The 20,291-nt window shown below is 37.3% G+C and overlaps 1 protein-coding gene across 1 annotated transcript in view; it reads left to right on the forward strand.

Moving 5' to 3' along the window:
- Positions 1-20,291, forward strand: part of ZDHHC15 (zinc finger DHHC-type palmitoyltransferase 15) — a 128,588-nt gene that overhangs the window by 73,497 nt on the left and 34,800 nt on the right. Inside the window, exons 9-10 of the mRNA XM_067722282.1 lie at positions 1,521-1,647; positions 15,438-15,541. Coding sequence (XP_067578383.1) covers positions 1,521-1,647; positions 15,438-15,541 — 231 coding nt within the window. The remainder of the gene's footprint in view (positions 1-1,520; positions 1,648-15,437; positions 15,542-20,291) is intronic.

Below are 20,291 nucleotides of genomic sequence, written 5' to 3' on the forward strand. Positions count from 1 at the left end.
CTTCCAATGAAACATTTCACCTGCAGTGACATCTCTTTGCCTCCAAACGGAAACAGATGTAAACATGTTTTACCAAACTGGAGAGCCATAGTGAATGAAGCTTACAGACTAAAGAGAACATTAGTGAATAAAACCTCACACAAAACCAAAAATAACCATTGCTTTTTATAGTTCATTCTGGGTAATAGTTCTCCAGATTTACAGCTTGAAAATTTTGAAAGGGTGTTCACATAAGGAAGTGAAGGAAAGAATCAGTACAGAAGGGAGCATCAGAAGGAGGAAGTCAAGGTCAATAAAGATAGAAAAATCTAATTTATTGAACACTTCTAAAAACAGAGTCCTGAGAAAAAATCCAAACCAACAAATAATTGAATATCTACAGTTATCAAGGAGCTGTGTAGGGACTGTGGGAATGAGATAAACACATTGAACAAGTGAGTCTCTAGAAAATGAGCACAAGAAATGAAAATTTTTCTCTGAAAATTTTTCCACTACTCTATATTCTCGGCTTTTATTTGGAGAATTGCATTTCTGATGGATCCAGTGCAATAATCGTTTTCATGGTGAAACAAATATTTATACTGTACACAAATCAATGCATGAGGGTTAAGGAGAAAGTGTCCAAATACTGAATGTTTAGCTAAGATAAATTTGAGGAAAGTATAGTACAAAAGCCACTATACTTTTGGAATTCATTTGCTAATAATGATAACAGCTAAGAACGTATTTGCACTTATTTTCTAAACCAAATATATATGTAGCACTTAGTTGCTAGGGTAGTAGATTAGCATATTTGGCTTAGAGATCAGCTACAACCTAGAAAAGTACTAAAAGCTTCATGATAACACAATCTGAAAACAAAGAACAAAAGGGAAATGGTCAGATGCAGCCAGAGTCCAACAGTGAACGTGTTTGCTTAATGGGATAAATGTGTATCTAAAAATAATGTGCACTAACATGGTCCAATTTCTCATAGTCGTTGAGGTGATTATAGTTCACCCATTGACATTTTTTCTGGAGTAAAACTCAATTTCTTACATTGCAGGCTTCAGTGTGAACATGTTCATTTCTGAAATGTTTCAAAACCAAATCAATGTCATTACCATCTCTTTATGCGTCATTACTTTCATCCCAGCTCTAAATATAGAGACCATTTGGCTGTTACTGCCATTTAGATTCAAATAAAGTGCTGTTAGATTTGTTCTTTCACTCCTTACATGCAGTACAAACTACATACTACCCCTATGACTGTTCAATTATTTCTACCATCATGTGTTTCTTCTGCATTTTTTTAAAAAGAGTGTACCAATTCTTTATGTTTAATAACAAACTTACTTTGTATTAAAGTGATTAAGCTGGTTTTTACCAAGTAATTTAGCAATAACTAAGAATGAGGGGCCTGTGCTACCACAGCAAAAAATATTGTAGAAGCAAGTCACATTCATGGAGAACTGTAAAATTGTAATGGTCCTGATTATTGCTCTCTTCTTCTTTTCTTCAACTTCCCTACCCCACCATAGAGGCCTTCTGTACTCCAGTGTTTACAAGTGGCCCAGAGAAAAATGGGTTCAACCTTGGCTTCATCAAAAATATCCAGCAGGTGTTTGGAGATAACAAGAAGTTCTGGTTAATACCTATTGGGTCCAGGTAGGTAACTATTACCACTGAAAGAAGTTGATGCTGGACCATGCCTTGAAGTAGCAAATTCAATTTTGACTGTATTATGCACTAGATATCTGTCCAATGTAAAACTGTATTTCCCGTGTTTTTCATTACTAGGTTAGTAAAGATAAATCAGGTGGTGAGGGCATGATACAATAAGCATTCTCATGCTTTGTGTGTAGCAGTGTAAACTGGTACCAGTCATTTGTAAATGAATTTGGATTGTAAACAACTCTGTTGTTTTTCTTCTGTATGTATTTGTACATATTTTTAATCACAGTATACATACCACTTTGAACTTTACATTTTTCACTTAAAATATAGTAATCATTTCCCCTTATTGTGACATAGTCTTTATTTTTTAAATTTATTTATTTTTGGCTGCATTGGGTCTTCATTGCTGTGCACAGGCTTTCTCTAGTTGCGGCAAGCAGGGGCTACTCTTCATTGTGGTGGCTTCTTTTGTTGCGGAGCATGGGCTCCAGGCACATGGGCTTCAGTAGTTGTGCATGTGGGCTCAGTAGTTGTGGCTCGCGTGTTCTAGAGGTCAGGCTCAGTAGTTGTGGCACACAGGCCTAGCTGCTCTGTGGCATGTGGGATACTCCCAGACCAGGGATTGAGCCCGTGTCCCCTGCATTGGCAGGCAGATTCCCAACCACTGCACTACCAGGGAAGCCCTGTGACATAGTCTTTATAACCATTACTTTTAACTGTATCATATTCCAGCCAGTGGGGAAATATATATTCCCATAGTTTAGTTTGTTTAGTTTGTTTCCGAATTATTGCCTGGAAATAATGCCACAATGAACATTTTTGTGCCTAGTTTATCTCTAGCTTTAGAATAACTCCCAGAAATGGAATTACTGGAACACTGGACATGGAGATTCTTATGTTTTTTGATATATACAAATATATGGACCTTCTATCCTGTTCCATTGATCTATATTTCTATTTCTGTGCTGATACCATACTGTTTTGATGGCTATAGCTTTGTAGTATAGTCTGAAGCCCAGGAGCCTGATTCCTCCAGCTCTGTTTTTCTTTCTCAAGATTGCTTTGGCTATTCGGGGTCTTTTGTGTCTCCATACAAATTTTAAGATTTTTTGTTCTAGTTCTGTGAAAAATGCCATTGGTAATTTTATGGGGATTGCATCAAATCTGTAGATTGCCTTGGGTAGTATAGTCATTTTGACAATATTGATTCTTCCAATCCAAGAATATAGTATATCTTTCCATCTGTTTGTGTCATTCTTCGATTTCGTTCAGCAGCGTCTTATAGTTTTCGGAGTACAGGTCTTTTGCCTCCTTAGGTTTATTCCTAGGTATTTTATCCTTTTTGGTGTGATAGTAAATGGGATTGTTTCTTGAATTTCTCTTTATGATCTTTCATTGTTAGTTTATAGAAAAGCAACAGATTTCTGTGTATTAATTTTGTATCCTGCAACTTTACCAAATTCATTGATTAGTTCTAGTAGTTTTCTGGTGCTATCTTTAGTATTTTTTATGTATAGTATCATGTCATCTGCAAACAGTGATAGTTTAACTTCTTCTTTACCAATTTGGATTCCTTTTATTTATTTTCCTTCTCTTATTACTATAGCTAGTACTTCCAAAAGTATGTTGAATAAAAGTGGTGAGAGTGGGCATCCTTGTCTTGTTCCTGATCTTGGAGGAAACGCTTTTAGCTTTTCACCGTTGAGTAGGATGTTAGCTGTAGGTTTGTCATATATGGGCTTTACTATGTTGAGGTATCTTCCTTCTATGCCCACTTTCTGGAGAGATTTTATCATAAATAGGTGTTGAATTTTTTCAAAAGCTTTTTCTGCACCTATTGAGATGATCATATGGTTTTTAGTCTTCAATTTGTTGATGTGGTGTATCACACTGATTGATTTGTGGATATTGAAGAATCCTTACATCCCTGAGATAAATCCCACTTGATTATGCTGTATGATCCTTTTAATGTATTGTTGGATTCAGATTGTAAGTGTTTTGTTGAGGATTTTTGCATCTATGTTCATCAGTGATATTGGCCTGTAATTTTCTTTTTTGTGGTATCTTTATCTGGTTTTAGTATCAGGGTAATGGAGTTTCCTTAAGAAACTAAGAATAGAGCTGCCATATGATCCTGCAATCCCACTCCTGGGCATATATCCAGAGAAAAACATAGTCTGAAAGGATACATGCACCCCAATATTCACTGCAGCACCGAGACATGGAAGCAACCTAAATGTCTATAGACAGATGAATGGATAAAGCAGTTGTGGTACATATACACAATGGAATATTACTCAGCCATTAAAAAGAATGAAATAATGCCATTTGCAGCCACATAGATGGACTTAGAGATTGTCATACTAGGTAAAGTAAGTCAGACAGAGAAAGAGAAATATCGTATGATATCAATTATGTGGAATCTAAAAATAATGATACAGATGAACTTATTTACAAAACAGAAACAGACTCACAGACTCAGAGAACAAACTATGGTTACCAGGAGCAAAGCGGGGGGGGGGGAGATAGGGAGTTTGGGATTGACAAAAAAAATTGTATATCACTATATTGTACGTCTGTAACTTATATAGTATTGTACATCAACTATACAACAATTAAAAATAAAATAATTTATAAATGAAAAAAACAAATATATGGAGAAGAAAAACAACAGAGGGGAAATATACCCCCAAAATGCTCTAAGTGGTATGGGCAACAGTCTTAGAAATTATTTTTTTTGTCTCCACTTTGCATATTTTGGGATTAAATGTTTATATTACTTTCATGGAGGGAAAAGTTAAAGTTATAAATTTAAACAAGAACAAAAAGCAAGAAGAAACAAAGATTGATTTAGAGATTCTAGGTAATTCTTATAATTGCAACAGGAATGAAGAGAAAGCAATGAAGGAGAGATGAGTTTGTGTCCTCTGAGTGACTTCATGAACCAGATTAAAACTACTATCAACTAAACTAGCTCTAGAGCAAAGCTTATTTATAGGCTTCTTGCAATCCCCTTTAGATCCATTCTTCAGACAGGGATACAGCCATTTGTTCACTTATTTGAGGAAACTTTGCTGGAGTAAGGTGGTAATTAAGAAAGATTTTCTCCTCTTCATTAATTGCCCTAGTAGTTCCTCTGTACCAGTTAGTGTTTACAGGCTCATTTATTTAAAAGCTGTGGTATATCCTATGCCCTGGCTATAAATCACAAGACAAATCTGTGTCAGTGGGTAATGTTGATTAATAACTAATACCAGCAATTATTTGCACCCCACTCACACACATACATACACAAACACACAATATCACTACACCAAAGGGAGGTCTAAAATGAGTCTTCTTTGGAATAAAGAACAAGAGCAAAAATCAAAGCCCACTCATTTATAATCAATATAGTTACATCCTCTGTAGAGAACTGTCAATTCTGGGGTAGGATAATTGCCCCAAGGATCTGCACTCTTAGAAATGCCTCACTTTGGCTCTTTCTCCCAGCTTTTAATAACGTTTCTGCCATACAAGCCAAATAACAGGGCATTCAGCCATTATTATTATCTATCACCAATTCACAGCACCTTATCTCCAGAGAATTCAATGATTCTTTTTTTATTCAAACAGAAAGTCACAAAAATTATAATCATCCTCATCAGTACACTCAGTCCCATGTAATTAATTTTTTTTTCATCTTGATCTTTCGTTAGCACTTTTATGAATTTATCAGTTTTCCATTGGAGTTCTCAAAATGCTTATTCATTCAGTTCAGCAGTATAGTCAGTTACCAGAAACCTGTACTTGTCGGAGTGTTTTCCATGAATTCCTTGAAGATGAAACCCTTTTATAGGAACATTTTTGCAAAAGCATCAGAGTACACCCAGAACTGTCTGTAAATGACAAAAGACTTAAAAATGACCATGGTTAAAGATTTGATGAAAGTTCATAATAATGCAATTGACAAGGAAATTTAGTTATTTCTGAGATATACATTTTAAAGTAATAACTAGAATTATGACTTATTATACCAGAACATATAAGATTTTTAGAAATTTCATGTAATGTCTGAAACATCTATATTAACATATTTCCATACAAATAACCCAAAGAAAATTTAGTATTAGTTGTTTTTTGTTTGTTTTTTTATACTGCACGTTCTTATTAGTCATCAATTTTTTTTTTTCCGGGACGCGGACCTCTCACTGTTGTGGCCTCTCCCGTTGCGGAACACAGGCTCCGGACGTGCAGGCTCAGTGGCCATGGCTCACAGGCCCACCTGCTCCGCCACATGTGGGATCTTGCCAGACCAGGGCATGAACCCGTGTCCCCTGCATCAGCAGGTGGACTCTCAACCACTGCGCCACCAGGGAAGCCCTAGTCATCAATTTTATACACATCAGTGTATACATGTCAATCCCAATCGCCAGCACACCATCATCCCCACCCCACCGCAGATTTCGCCCCTTGGTGTCCATACATTTGTTCTCTACATCTGTGTCTCAACTTCTGCCCTGAAAACCAGTTCATCTGCACCATTGTTCTAGGTTCCACATACATGTGTTAATATGCGACATTTGTTTTTCTCTTTCTGACTTACTTCACTCTGTATGACAGTCTATAGATCCATCCACGTCTCAACAAATGACTCAATTCGTTCCTTTTTATGGCTGATTAATATTCCATTGTATATATGTACCACATCTTCTTTATCCATTCGCCTGTCGATAGGCATTTAGCTTGCTTCCATGACCTGGCTATTGTAAATAGTGCTGCAATGAACACTGGGGTGCATGTGTCTTTTTGAATTATGGTTTTCTCTGGGTATATGCCCAGTAGTGGGATTGCTGGATCACATGGTAATTCTATTTTTAGTTTTTTAAGGAACCTCCATACTGTTCTCCATCGTGGCTGTATCAATTTACATTCCCAACAACAGTGCAAGAGGGTCCCCTATTAGCCACACCCTCTCCAGCATTTGTTGTTTGTAGATTTTCTGATGATGCCCACTCTAAATGGTGTGAGGTGATACCTCATTGTACTTTTGATTTGCATTTCTCTAATAATTAGTGATGTTGAGCAGCTTTTCATGTGCTTCTTGGCCATCTGTATGTCTTCTCTGGAGAAATGTCTATTTAGGTCTTCTGCCCTTTTTTTGATTGGGTTGCTTGTTTCTTTAATATTGAGCTGCATGAGCTGTTTATATATTTTGGAGATTAATCCTTTGTCCATTGACTCGTTTGCAAATATTTTCTCCCATTCTGAGGGATGTCTTTTTATCTTGTTTATGATTTCCCTTGCTGTGCAAAAGCTTTGAAGTTTCATTAGGTCCCATTTGTTTATTTTTGTTTTGATTTCCTTTACTCTAGGAGGTGGGTCAAAAAAGATCTTGCTGTGATTTATGTCTTAGAGTGTTCTTCCTATGTTTTCCTCTAAGAGTTTTATAGTGTCCGGTCTTACATTTAGGTCTCTAATCCATTTTGAGTGTATTTTTCTGTATGGTGTTAGGGAGTGTTCTAATTTCTTTATTTTACATGTAGCTGTCCAGTTTTCCCAGCACCACTTATTGAAGAGAACATCTTTGTCCATTTTTACCTTTGCCTCCTTTGTCATAGATGAGTTGACCATAGGTGCGTGGGTTTATCTCTGGGCTTTCTATCTTGTTCCATTGATCTGTGTTTCTGTATTCGTGCCAGTACCATATTGTCTTAATTACTGTAGCTTTGTAGTATAGTCTGCAAGGAGGGAGTCCGATTCCTCCAGCTCCATTTTTTTCCCTCAAGACTGCTTTGGCTATTTGGGGTTTTTTGTGTGTCCATACAAATTTTAAGATGATTTGTTTTAGTTCTGTAAAAAATGCCATTGGAGGGCTTCCCTGGTGGCGCAGTGGTTGAGAGTCCGCCTGCCGATGCAGGGGACGCGGGTTCGTGCCCCGGTCCGGGAGGATCCCACGTGCCGCGGAGCGGCTGGGCCCGTGAGCCGTGGCCGCTGGGCCTGCATGTCCGGAGCCTGTGCTCCGCAACGGGAGAGGCCACAACAGTGAGAGGCCCGCGTACAGAAAAAAAAAATGCCATTGGTAATTTGATAGTGATTGCATTGAATCTGTAGATTGCTTTGGGTAGTAGAACCATTTTCACAATATAGATTCTTCCAATCCAAGAACATGGTATATCTCTCCATCTGTTGGTATCATCTTTAATTTCTTTCATCAGTGTCTTATAGCTTTCTGCATACACGTCTTTTGTCTCCCTAGGTAGATTTATTCCTAGGTATTTTATTCTTTATGTTGCAATGGTAAATGGCAGTGTTTCCATAATTTCTCTTTCAGATTTTTCATCATTAGTGTATAGGAATGCAGGAGATCTCTGTGCATTAATTTTGTTTCTTGCAACTTTACCAAATTCATTGACTAACTCTAGTAGTTTTCTGGTGGCATTTTTAGGATTCTCTATGTAAAGTATCATGTGATCAGCAAACAGTGACAGTTTTACATCTTCTTTTCCAATTTGTATTCCTTTTATTTCTTTTTCTTCTCTAATTGCCATGGCTAGGACTTCCAAAGCTTGTTGAATAATAGTGGTGAGAGTGGACATCCTTGTCTTGTTCCTGATCTTAGAGGAAATGCTTTCAGTTTTTCACCATTGAGAATGATGTTTCTGTGGGTTTGTCGTATATGGCCTATATTATGTTGAGGTAGGTTCCTTCTGTGCCCACTTTCTGGAGAGTTTTTGTCATAAATTGATGTTGAATTTTGTAAAAAGCTTTTTCTGCAACTATTGAGATGATCATATGTTTTTATTCTTCAGTTTGTTAATATGGCGTATCACGGTGATTGATTTGCGTATATTGAAGAATCCTTGCAACCCTGGAATAAATCCCACTTGATCATGGTGTATGATCCTTTTAATGTGTTGTTGGATTCTGTTTGCTAGTATTTTGTTGAGGATTTTTGCAAGTATATTCGTCAGTGATATTGGTCTGTAATTTTCTCTTTTTTTTTGTAGTGTCTTTCTCTGGTTTTGGTATCAGGGTGATGCTGGCCTCATAAAATGAGTTTGGGAGTGTTCCTTCCTCTGCAATATTTTGGAAGAGTTTGAGAAGGATGGGTGTTAGCTCTTCTCTCAATGTTTGATAGAGTTCTCCTCTGAAGCCATCTGGTCCTGGACTTTTGTTTGTTGGAAAATTTTTAATCACAGTTTCAATTTCATTACTTGTGATTTGTCTGTTCATATTTTCTGTTTCTTCCTGGTTCAGTCTTGGAAGGTTATACCTTTCAAATAATTTGTCCATTTCTTGCAGGTTGTCCATCTTATTGGCATAAAGTTGCTTGTAGTAGTCTCGTAGGATGCTTTGTATTTCTGTGGTGTCTGTTTTAACTTTTCCTTTTTCATTTCTAATTTTATTGATTTGAGTCCTCTCCCTCTTTTTCTTGATGAGTCTGGCTAATGGTTGATCAATTTTGTTTATCATCTCAAAGAACCAGCTTTTACTTTTATTGATCTTTGCTATCGTTTCTTTCATTTCCTTTTCATTTATTTCTGATCTGATTTTTATGATTTCTTTCCTTCTGCTAACTTTGGGGTTTTTTTGTTCTTCTTTCTCTAATTGCTTTAGGTGCAAGGTTAGGTTGTTTATTCGAGATGTTTCCTGTTTCTTAAAGTGGGCTTGTATTGCTATAAACTTCCCTCTTAGAACTGCTTTTGCTGCATCCCATAGGTTTTGGGTTGTTGTGTCTCCATTGTCATTTGTTTCTAGGTATTTTTTTATTTCCTCTTTGATTTTTTCAGTGATCACTTCATTATTAAGTAGTGTATTGTTTAGCCTCCATGTGTTTGTATTTTTTACAGATCTTTTCCTGTAATTGATGTCTAGTCTCATAGCGTTGTGGTCGGAAAAGATACTTGATACAATTTCAATTTTCGTAAATTTACCTAGGCTTGATTTGTTACCCAAGATATGATCTATCCTGGAGAATGTTCCATGAGCACTTGAGAAAAATGTGTATTCTGTTGTTTTTTGGTTGGAATGTCCTATAAATATCAATTAAGTCCATCTTGTTTAATGTATCATTTAAAGCTTGTGTTTCCTTATTGATTTTCATTTTGGATGATCTGTCCATTGGTGAAAGTGGGGTGTTAAAGTCCCCTACTATAAATGTGTTACAGTCAATTTCCCCTTTTATGGCTGTTAGTATTTGCCTTATGTATTGAGGTGCTCCTATGTTGGATGCATAAATATTTACAATTGTTATATCTTCTTCTTGGATCGATCCCTTGATCATTATGTAGTGTCCTTCTTTGTCTCTTCTAATAGTCTTTATTTTAAAGTCTATTTTCTCTGATATGGGAATTGCTACTCCAGCTTTCTTTTGGTTTCCATTTGAATGAAATATCTTTTTCTATCCCCTTACTTTCAGTCTGTATGTGTCTCTAGGTCTGAAGTGGGTCTCTTGTAGACAGCAAATTTATGGGTCTTGTTTTTGTATCCATTCAGCCAATCAGTGTCTTTTGGTGGGAGCATTTAATCCATTTACATTTAAGGTAATTATCAATATGTATGTTCCTATTCCCGTTTTCTTAATTGTTTTGGGTTCGTTATTGTAGGTCTTTACCTTCTCTTGTGTTTCTTGCCTGGGAAGTTCCTTTAGCAGTTGTTGTAGAGCTGGTTTGGTGGTGCTGAACTCTCTCAGCTTTTGCTTGTCTGTAAAGGTTTTAATTTCTCCATTAAATCTGAATGAGATATTTTCTGGATGGAGTAATCTTGGTTGCAGGTTTTTCTCCTTCATCACTTTAAATATGTCCTGCCAGTCCCTTCTGACTTGCAGAGTTTCTGCTGAAAGATCAGCTGTTAGCCTTCTGGGAATTCCCTTGTGTGTTATTTGTTGTTTTTCCCTCGCTGCTTTTAATATATTTTCTTTTTATTTAATTTTTGACAGTTTGATTAATATGTGTCTTGGCATATTTCTCCTTGGATTTATCCTGTATGGGACTCTCTGTGCTTCCTGGATTTGATTAACTATTTCCTTTCCCATATTAGGGAAGTTTTCAACTATAAGCTCTTCAAATATTTTCTCAGTCCCTTTCTTTATCTCTTCTTCTTCTGGAACCCCTATAATTCAAATGTTGGTGCGTTTAATGTTGTCCCAGAGGTCTCTGAGACTGTCCTCAGTTCTTTTCATTCTTTTTTCTTTATTCGCTCTGCAGTAGTTATTTCCACTATTTTATCTTCCAGGTCACTTATCCGTTCTTCTGCCTCAGTTATTCTGCTATTAATCCCTTCTAGAGTGTTTTTAATTTCATTTATTGTGTTATTCATCGTTGTTTCTTTCATCTTTAATTCTTCTAGGTACTTGTTAAATGTTTCTTGCATTGTGTCTATTCTATTTCCAAGATTTTGGATCATCTTTACTATCATTATTCTGAATTCTTTTTCAGGTAGACTGCCTATTTCCTCTTCATTTGTTAGGTCTGGTGGATTTTTATCTTGCTCCTTCATCTGCTGTGTGTTTCTCTGTCTTCTCATTTTGATTATCTTACTGTGTTTGGGGTCTCCTTTTTTCAGGCTGTGAGTTCGTAGTTCCCGTTGTTTTTGGTGTCTGTCCCCAGTGGCTAATGTTGCTTCAGTGGGTTGTGTAGGCTTCCTGGTGGAGAGGACTAGTGCCTGTGTTCTGGTGGATGAGGCTGGATCTTGTCTTTCTGGTCGGCAGGTCCACATCTGGTGGTGTGTTTGGGGTGTCTGTGGACTTATTATGATTTTCGGCAGACTCTCTGCTAATGGGTGGGGTTCTGTTCCTCTCTTGCTAGTTGTTTGGCATAGGGTGTCCAGCACTGTAGCTTGCTGGTCGTTGAGTGAAGCTGGGTGCTGGTGTTGAGATGGAGAGCTCTGGGAGGTTTTCGCCATTTGATATTACATGGAGCTGGGAGGTCTCTTGTGGACCAGTGTCCTGAAGTTGGCTCTCCCACCTCAGAGGCATAGCACTGACTCCTGGCTGCAGCACCAAGAGCCTTTCATCCACACGGCTCAGAATAAAAGGGAGGAAAAGTAGAAAGAAAGAATTAGTAGAAGTAGAAAGAAAGAAAGAAAGAAGGAAATAAAGAAAGAAAGAAAGAAAAGAAAGAAAGAAAGAAAAGAGGCAGGGAGGGAGGGAGGAAGGAAATAAGGAGGGAAGGAAGGAAAAAAAGAAATAAAGAAGATAAAGTAAAATAAAGTAAGATAAAATATAATAAAGTTATTAAAATAAAAAATAATTATTAAGAGAAAAATAAAACGGATGGATATAACCCTCGGAGAAATGGTGGAAGCAAAGCTATACAGACAAAATCTCACACAGAAGCATACACATACATACTCACAAAAAGAGGAAAAGGGGAAAAATTATAAATCTTGCTCTCAAAGTCCACCTCCTCAGTTTGGGATGATTCCTTGTCTATTCATGTATTCCACAGATGCAGGGTACCTCAAGTTGATTGTGGAGATTTACTCCGCTGCTTCTGAGGCTGCTGGGAGAGACTTCCCTTTCTCTTCTTTGTTCTCACAGCTCCCAGGGGCTCAGCTTTGGATTTGGCCCCGCCTCTGCGTGTAGGTCACCGGAGGGCGTCTCTTCTTCACTCAGAGAGGATGGGGTTAAAGGAGCCGCTGAGTCGGGGGCTCTGGCTCACTCAGGCCGGGGGTAGGCAGGGGTAAAGATGCAGGGCGGGCCTGCGGCGGCAGAGGCCAACATGACATTGCACCAGCCTGAGGTGCGCCGTGCGTTCTCCCGGGGAAGTTGTTCCTGGATCCTGGGACCCTGGCAGTGGCGGGCTGCACAGGCTCCCCGGAAGGGGGGTGTGGATAGTAACCTGTGCTTGCACACAGGCTTCTTCTTGGCGGCAGCAGCAAACTTAGTGTCTCATGTCTGTCTCTGGGGTCTGCGCTTTTAGCCACAGCTCACGCCCGTCTCTGGAGCTCCTTAAAGCAGCATTCTTAATCCCCTCTCCTCACGCACCAGGAAACAAAGGGGGAAGAAAAAGTCTCTTGCCTCTTCAGCAGGTCCAGACTTTTCTCCGGACTCCCTCCCGTCTAACCATGGCGCACTAGCCCTCTTCAGGCTGTGTTCATGCCGCCAACCCCAGTCCTCTCCCTGCGCTCCGACCGAAGCCTGAGCCTCAGCTCTCAGGCCCGCCCACCCCGGCGGGGGAGCAGACAAGCCTCTCGGGCTGGTGAGTGCCTGTCTGCACCGATCCTCTGTGCAGGAATCTCTCCGCTTTGCCCCCCACAACCCTGTTGCTGTGCTCTCCTCCACGGCTCCGAAGCTTTCCCCTTCCGCCACCTGCAGTCTCTGCCCGTGAAGGGGCTTCCTAGTGTGTGGAAACCTCTCCTCCTTCACAGCTCCCTCCCACTGGTGCAGGTCCCATCCCTATCCTTTTGTCTCTGTTTATTCTTTTTTCTTTTGCCCTACCCAGATACGTGGGGGGTTTCTTGCCTTTTGGGAGGTCTGAGGCCTTCTGCCAGCGTTCAGTAGGTGTTCTGTAGGATTTGTTCCACGTGTAGATATATTTCTGGTGTATCTGTATCTGTAGGTATTTTTTGATTTCCTCTTTGATTTTTTCAGTGATCTCTCGGTTATTTAGTAACATATTGTTTAGCATCCATGTGTTTGTGTTTTTTACGGTTTTTTTTCCCTGTAATTCATTTCTAATGTCATAGCGTTGTGGTGAGAAAAGATGCTTGATATGATTTCAATTTTCTTAAATTTACTGAGGCTTGATTTGTGACCCAAGATGTGATCTATCTGGAGAATGTTCCATGCACACTTGAGAAGAAAGTGTAATCTTCTGTTTTTGGATGGAATGTCCTATAAATATCAAATAAATCTATCTGATCTATTGTGTCATTTAAAGCTTCTGTTTCCTTATTTATTTTCATTTTGGATGATCTGTCCATTGGTGTAAGTGAGGTGTTAAAGTCCCCCACTATTATTGTGTTACTGTTGATTTCCTCTTTTATAGCTGTTAGCAGTTGCCTTATGTATTGAGGTGCTCCTATGTTGGGTGCACATATATTTATAATTGTTATATCTTCTTCTTGGATTGATCACTTGATCATTATATAGTGTCCTTCCTTGTCTCTTGTAACATTTTTTATTTTAAAGTCTGTTTTATCTGATATGAGTATAGCTACTCCAGCTTTCTTTTGATTTCCATTTTCATGGAATATCTTTTTCCATCTCCTCACTTTCAATATGTATGTGACCCTAGGTCTGAAGTGGGTCTCTTGTAGACAGCATATATATGGTTCTTGTTTTTGTATCCATTCATCGAGCCTGTGTCTTTTTGTTGGAGCATTTAATCCATTCACGTTTAAGGTAATTATCGATATGTATGTTCCTGTGACCATTTTCTTAATTGTTTTGGGTTTGTTTTTGTAGGTCCTTTTCTTCTCTTGTGTTTCCCACTTAGAGAAGTTCCTTTAGCATTTGTTGTAGAGCTGGTTTTGTGGTGCTGAATTCTCTCAGCTTATGCTTCTCTGTAAAGCTTTTGATTTCTCCATCGAATGTGAATGAGATCCTTGCTGGGTAGACTAATCTTAGTTGTAGGTTCTTCCCATTCATCACTTTAAGTATATCATGCCACTCCCTTCTGGCTTGTAGAATTTCTGCTGAGAAATCAGCTGTTAACCTTATGAGAGTTCCCTTGTATGTTATTTGTCATTTTTCCCTTGCTACTTTCCATAATTTTTCTTTGTCTTTAATTTTTGCCAATTTGATTACTATGTGTCTCGGCATGTTTCTCCTTGGGTTTATCCTATATGGGACTCTGGACTTCCTGGACTTGGGTGGCTATTTCCTTTCCCAAGTTAGGGATGTTTTTAAGTATAATCTCTTCAAATATTTTCTCTGTTCCTTTCCCTCTCTCTTCTCCTTCTGGGGCCCCTATAATGCAAATGTTGTTGTGTTTGGTGTTGTCCCCGAGGTTTCTTAGGCTGTCTTCATTTCTTTTCATTCTTTTTTCTTTATTCTCTTCCTCAGCAGTGAATTCCACCATTCTGTCTTCCAGGTCCTTTATCCGTTCTTCTGCCTCAGTTATTCTGCTATTGATTCCTTCCAGTGTAGTTTTCATTTCAGTTATTGTATTGTTCATCTCTGTTTGTTTATTCTTTAATTCTTCTAGATCTTTATTAAACATTTCTTGCATCTTCTTGATCTTTGCCTCCATTCTTTTTCCGAGGTCCTGGATCATCTTCACTATCATTATTCTGAATCATTTTTCTGGAAGGTTGCCTATCTCCACTTCATTTAGTTGTTTTTCTAGGGTTTTTTCTTTTTCCTTCATCTGGTACATAGCCCTCTGTCTTTTCATCTTGTCTATCTTTCTGTGAATGTGGTTTTTGTTCTACAGGCTGCAGGATTGTAGTTCTTCTTCTCTCAGTGATTCTGAATCTGCTCATTTTTCTTTAAAATTTAGAACCAAATCAATAGTATAATGGGATATAAATTGGAATCCTCATCATTAAATTATATTTATGAAGTTTGCTTTATGTGCACTTTGCCATACTGGCCATTGTGGGAAGCAATTAAAGAGTTGCTTAAAAACTAAAAGAGTCAAGACTGATGCAGACAAACAAACAGATATAGAAATTGAGAGCAATAGGGCAACTAAATGATGCTATTGTAAGAGCCTATTCCAGAATGGCTTTAGTCAATAAGCTAAATGGTTTAAGTCTTTCTAAGAACCCCACTCCTATTTCTAATAGGGTTATTACCTTCATAAAATGTCTATGTCAGCTGCAGGATCTCACTGCCTTCATTTCCCCACCAGCCCTGGTGATGGACACTCTTTCCCTATGAGGTGTATGAATGAGTCGCAGAACCCATTGCTAGCAAATGAAGAGCCCTGGGAAGAAAATGAGGATGACAACCGAGGTAAGTAGGGTGAGAAGGAAGTCTTTTCTCCACTCAGCAGGCTAATAAAGACTATGTTAACACAACGAATGTAGTGTAATGAGAAAATAGTGTACAGAAAGATTATATAAGCATGTCAACCTCATAAGTGCCCTTTGGATGGAGAAGGGCAAGTATGGCCAGATTTGTTTAGCAAATGTAGGTGGCTTAGGTAGGATTAGATGACAGCTTGGAAGGTTCCTTATCAGCTTTGTGATACTATCATTTATAACCAGTCAGATAAATCAGGAAACATAATAAACAGTGTTGTGCATGTTTGTAAACAATCCTGCCAGTTGTCACTTGGAGTGCTTTTCTTGAATTGATTCAATCAGTGGGTAACAGCTCACCTTTCTCTACCCTGGTTCATGCACATTGGCTAAATTTTCTTTAAAATCTCATTCCCATTCTGCTTTAGAGTGGTCTAGTACATGAAAAAATAAATGTTAGTATATAGGGGCAAGGCTACACATCCACATAGTATACTTTTCTAAAAGGCAGCCCTCAAAGGAAAAATAAGGAATTAGAACTTTGCCCTCCACCTTTCTCCCACCAGATTATTGAGTCATCTTGAGATTTTTATGAAGAGCTAAAAGTTAAGTTCTCATGTCCTGTAACCCCATTGCCACCTATTCTTTGTCTCCATGCTTACTTCTGTGCCTCTAACATTTGTTTATGTTGTTAATAGCAGACTGGTCCCAATAATACAGTAGCTGACAGAAATTTTGAGTGAGAACTTGTAGTAGTTATTACAGACTGTACCTGGGATGAACGCAGCTGAATAAGGACATGGAAAGGCATTGAGGTGGGGAGCAGAGGTGGGAAACAAGCCTTTCTAAATGTTTCCCCAGTTAGGTGATCTAGTCCCAGCTTCTCTACCTGGAAGTCCAGTTTTAGAGTAAGGCATTGTTACTACGACTAAGGAAGACAAAACAGTCCAAAATCTATAGTTAGAAAAGGAAGGAGTTCTTACCCAGCCCAAAGAACTTATAACACAAGCAGCTCCTTTACCTCACCCTTCTGACTCTTTATTGAAAAACTGATGGTATTTTGACCTACCATCCTTCAGCTATCAGACTTTTACTTACCGTGGTTACAAGTGATAAGAACTTTTATTTTGGTGTTAAGAAATCCAAACTCTAATAGAAATCATAGACTTCTAGGGTCTTAACATGGTTTGAAATATCTCCCCAATGGAAAAAACTATTCATATCTGAGCCTTGTTTTGGCAAGTGGAAAACTTTAATTATAGATGCAGTACCGCATTATAAAGAGGTTATTTTCTTGAAGTAGTTTTCAGTGCCAGACTTTTTAAAAATTAGTCAATCATAAAAAATAGGTACACCATTTTATAGTTTACAAAGGACTTTCATATACTGTTTTTCATATCCTTTGTCTCACAGCTGTCAGGTTAAGTAGTCATTATTATTAATACCATTCCCATTTTATAACTGAGGAGACTAAGATTTGGAGATGTGAGATAACTTTTGCAAGATCACATAGCAAGAAAGAGGCAGAACTTGGACTTAAAGTAAGGCATCCTGATTCCAAATACTGGATTCTTTCCAGTATAATGTTGTATCTGTCCTTTGGACAAATACACATGAGACACAGTGCTGTGACTGCATGCCATCTTACTATATAATTCATTCAACTGCTTCTTACATAAATGGTAAGTCCCAGAGTATAAGCCACCTATAGCTTTAGCAAGAACACTGTACCATCCCAAATAAGTGAGGTGTTTTAAAAGTCCACTGAAAGAGATTCACAACCCTCCTTTATCACCCATTACAGTATCTAACAAATTTAAATATTGGAAAACTCTCCTTTTTCTCTAACACACGTTCTCATGCTGTACTATTTGTCTGATTCTGTGTTATCCTCACTTACCCAAAATTTCTGTGCAAAACTGGTTATATACAAGTAGTCCTTGCACTTTTGACAACTTAGATTCCTGGGAAAGTTACTATAAGTTAAAATTTCGTGTATTGAACTTAATTTCTTTAAGGAATAATATTAGGGTTTCAGTCCTAGCCCCAAATATAATATTTAGTTTACTATAAATTATGTACTTGTACATTATATAATGCAAAGCATTCTAAAATGTATATAAATTGGTAAAATAGGGAAAAAGTGTAACCTGTTTCAAAAATATGTAATATCATAATCAGGAACTATATACAGTCTTTATCTTCTTTAAAATCCCCACCTTAATTTATTTTTTATTACTTTGCATTTTATTTATTTATTTATCTATTTTAATTTATTTTAATAGTAGTATAGTTGATTTATAATGTTGTGTTATTTTCCAGTGTACAACAAAGTGATTTAGGTATGCATACATATAAATCTATTTTTTTCATTCTTTTTCCTTATAGGTTATTACAAAATATTGAGTATAGCTCCCTGTTCTATACAGTAGGTAGGTCCCTGCCTTATTTTAGTACAGCAACATATGAGGTAAAGGAACACCTTTATGAAGTCAAGAGATTTAAAGAGGCTTCTCTGATGAGATTAATGTACACATACATAGAAAAAATGTGCAAATCAAAAGTGACAGATCGATGTATAATTCTGAGGAGATTTTCTTTGGCTTTTATGACTTTTTATTAACTTTAACAATAGGAAGAATTCATGAATATACAAATCATTAAAAGTTGTAAAACATATATAGAATAAAATCCCTTTTGACTACTGTTGGCAATTCTGACCCTTTCATCACTTATTACCATAATTTTTCTTCATCATTTTTGGTATGTTCTTCTTTTTTTAATTTAATTTTTATTTTATGTTGGAGTATAGTTGATTTACAGTGTTATTTTAGTTTCAGGTATACAGTAAAATGATTCATTTATACATATATATATCCATTCTTTTTCAGATTCTTTTCCTGTATAGGTTATTACAGAATATTGAGTAGACTTCCCTGTGCTGTATACTAGGTCCTCATTGATTATCTATTTTATGTATTGTAGTGGGTATATTTTAATCCCAAACTCCTAATTTATCCCTCCCCCTACCCCAACCTTTCCCCTTTGGTAACCAAAAGTTTGTTTTCGAAGTCTGTGAGTCCGTTTCCATTTTGTAAATAAGTTCATTTGTATCCTTTTTTTAGTTTCCCAAAATAAATGATATCATATGATATTTGTCTTTCTCTGTCTGACTTACTTCACTGAGTATAAGCATCTCTAGGTCCATCAATGTTGCTGTAAACAGCATTATTTCATTCTTTTTTATGGCTGAATAATATTCCACTGTATATATGTACTTCTTTATCCGTTCATCTGTCGATGGACATTTAGGTTGCTTCCATGTCTTGGCTATTGTAAATAGTGTTGCTATGAACATTGGGGTACATATATCTTTTCAAAGTATGCCTCTCTCTGGATATATGCCCTGGAGTGGGATTGCTGGATCATATGGTATTTCTATTTTTAGTTTTCTAAGGAACCTCCATACTGTTCTTTATAGTGGTTGCACCAATTTATATTCCCACCAACAGTGTAGGAGAGTTCCCTTTTCTCCACACCCTCTCCAGCACTTATTGTTTGTAGACTTTTTGAGGATGACCAGTCTGACCAGTGTGAAGTGAGACCTCAATGTAATTTTGATTTGCATTTCTCTAGTACTTACTAATGTTGAGCATTTTTTCATGTGCTTTTTGACCACCTGTATGTCTTCGTTGGAGAAATGTCTATTTAGATCTTCTGCCCAGTTTTTAATTGGGTTGTTTGTTTTTTCGATATTGAGCTGCATGTGCTGTTTGTATATTTTGGAGATTAACCCATTGTCAGTCACTTTATTTGCAAATATTTTCTCCCATTCTGTGGGTTCTCTGTTCATTTTGTTTATGGTTTCCTTTGCTTTGCAAAAGCTTTTAAGTTTAATTGCTCCCATTTGTTTATGTTTGTTTTTATTTTAGTAATCTAGGAGGTGGATACAAAAAGATATTACTGAGATTTATGTCAAAGAGTGTTCTGCCTATGTTTTCCTCTAAGAGTTTAATAATATCCAGGCTTACATTTAGGTCTTTAATCCATTTTGAGTTTATTTTTGTGTATGGTGTTAGAGAATGTTCTAACTTCGTTCTTTTACATGTAGCTGTCCAGTTTTCCCAGCACCACTTATTGAAGAGACTTTTTCTCCATTGTATATTCTTGCCTCCTTTGTCATGGATTAATTGACCATAGGTGCTTGGGTTTATTTCTGGGCTTTCTATCCTGTTTCATTGATCTATATTTCTATTTAATGCCAGTACCATACTCTTTTGATGAGTGTAGCTTTGTAGTATAGTCTGAAGTCAAGGAGCCTGATTCCTCCAGGTCTGTTTTTCTTTCTCAAGATTATTTGGCTATTCAGGGTCTTTTGTGTCTCCATACAAATTTTAAAATTACTTGTGCTACTTATGTGAAAAACACCGTTGGTAATTTGACAGAGATTGCATTGAATCTGTAGATTGCCTTGGGTAGTATAGTCATTTTGACAATATTGATTCTTCCAATCCAAGAACATGAAATATCTTTCCATCTGTTTGTGTCTTCTTCGATTTTTTTCATCAGCATCTTAGAGTTTTCAGAGTACAGGTCTTTTGCCTCCTTAGGTAGGTTTATTCCTAGGTATTTTATTCTTTTTGATGTGTTGGTAAATGGGATTGTTTCCTTAATTTCTCTTTCTGATCTTTCAATGTCAGTGTATAGACATGCAACAGATTTCTGTGTATTAATTTTGGATC

This window comes from Pseudorca crassidens, chromosome X (assembly GCF_039906515.1).
Source record: "Pseudorca crassidens isolate mPseCra1 chromosome X, mPseCra1.hap1, whole genome shotgun sequence".
In the NCBI taxonomy this organism is placed as follows: Eukaryota; Metazoa; Chordata; class Mammalia; order Artiodactyla; family Delphinidae; genus Pseudorca; species Pseudorca crassidens.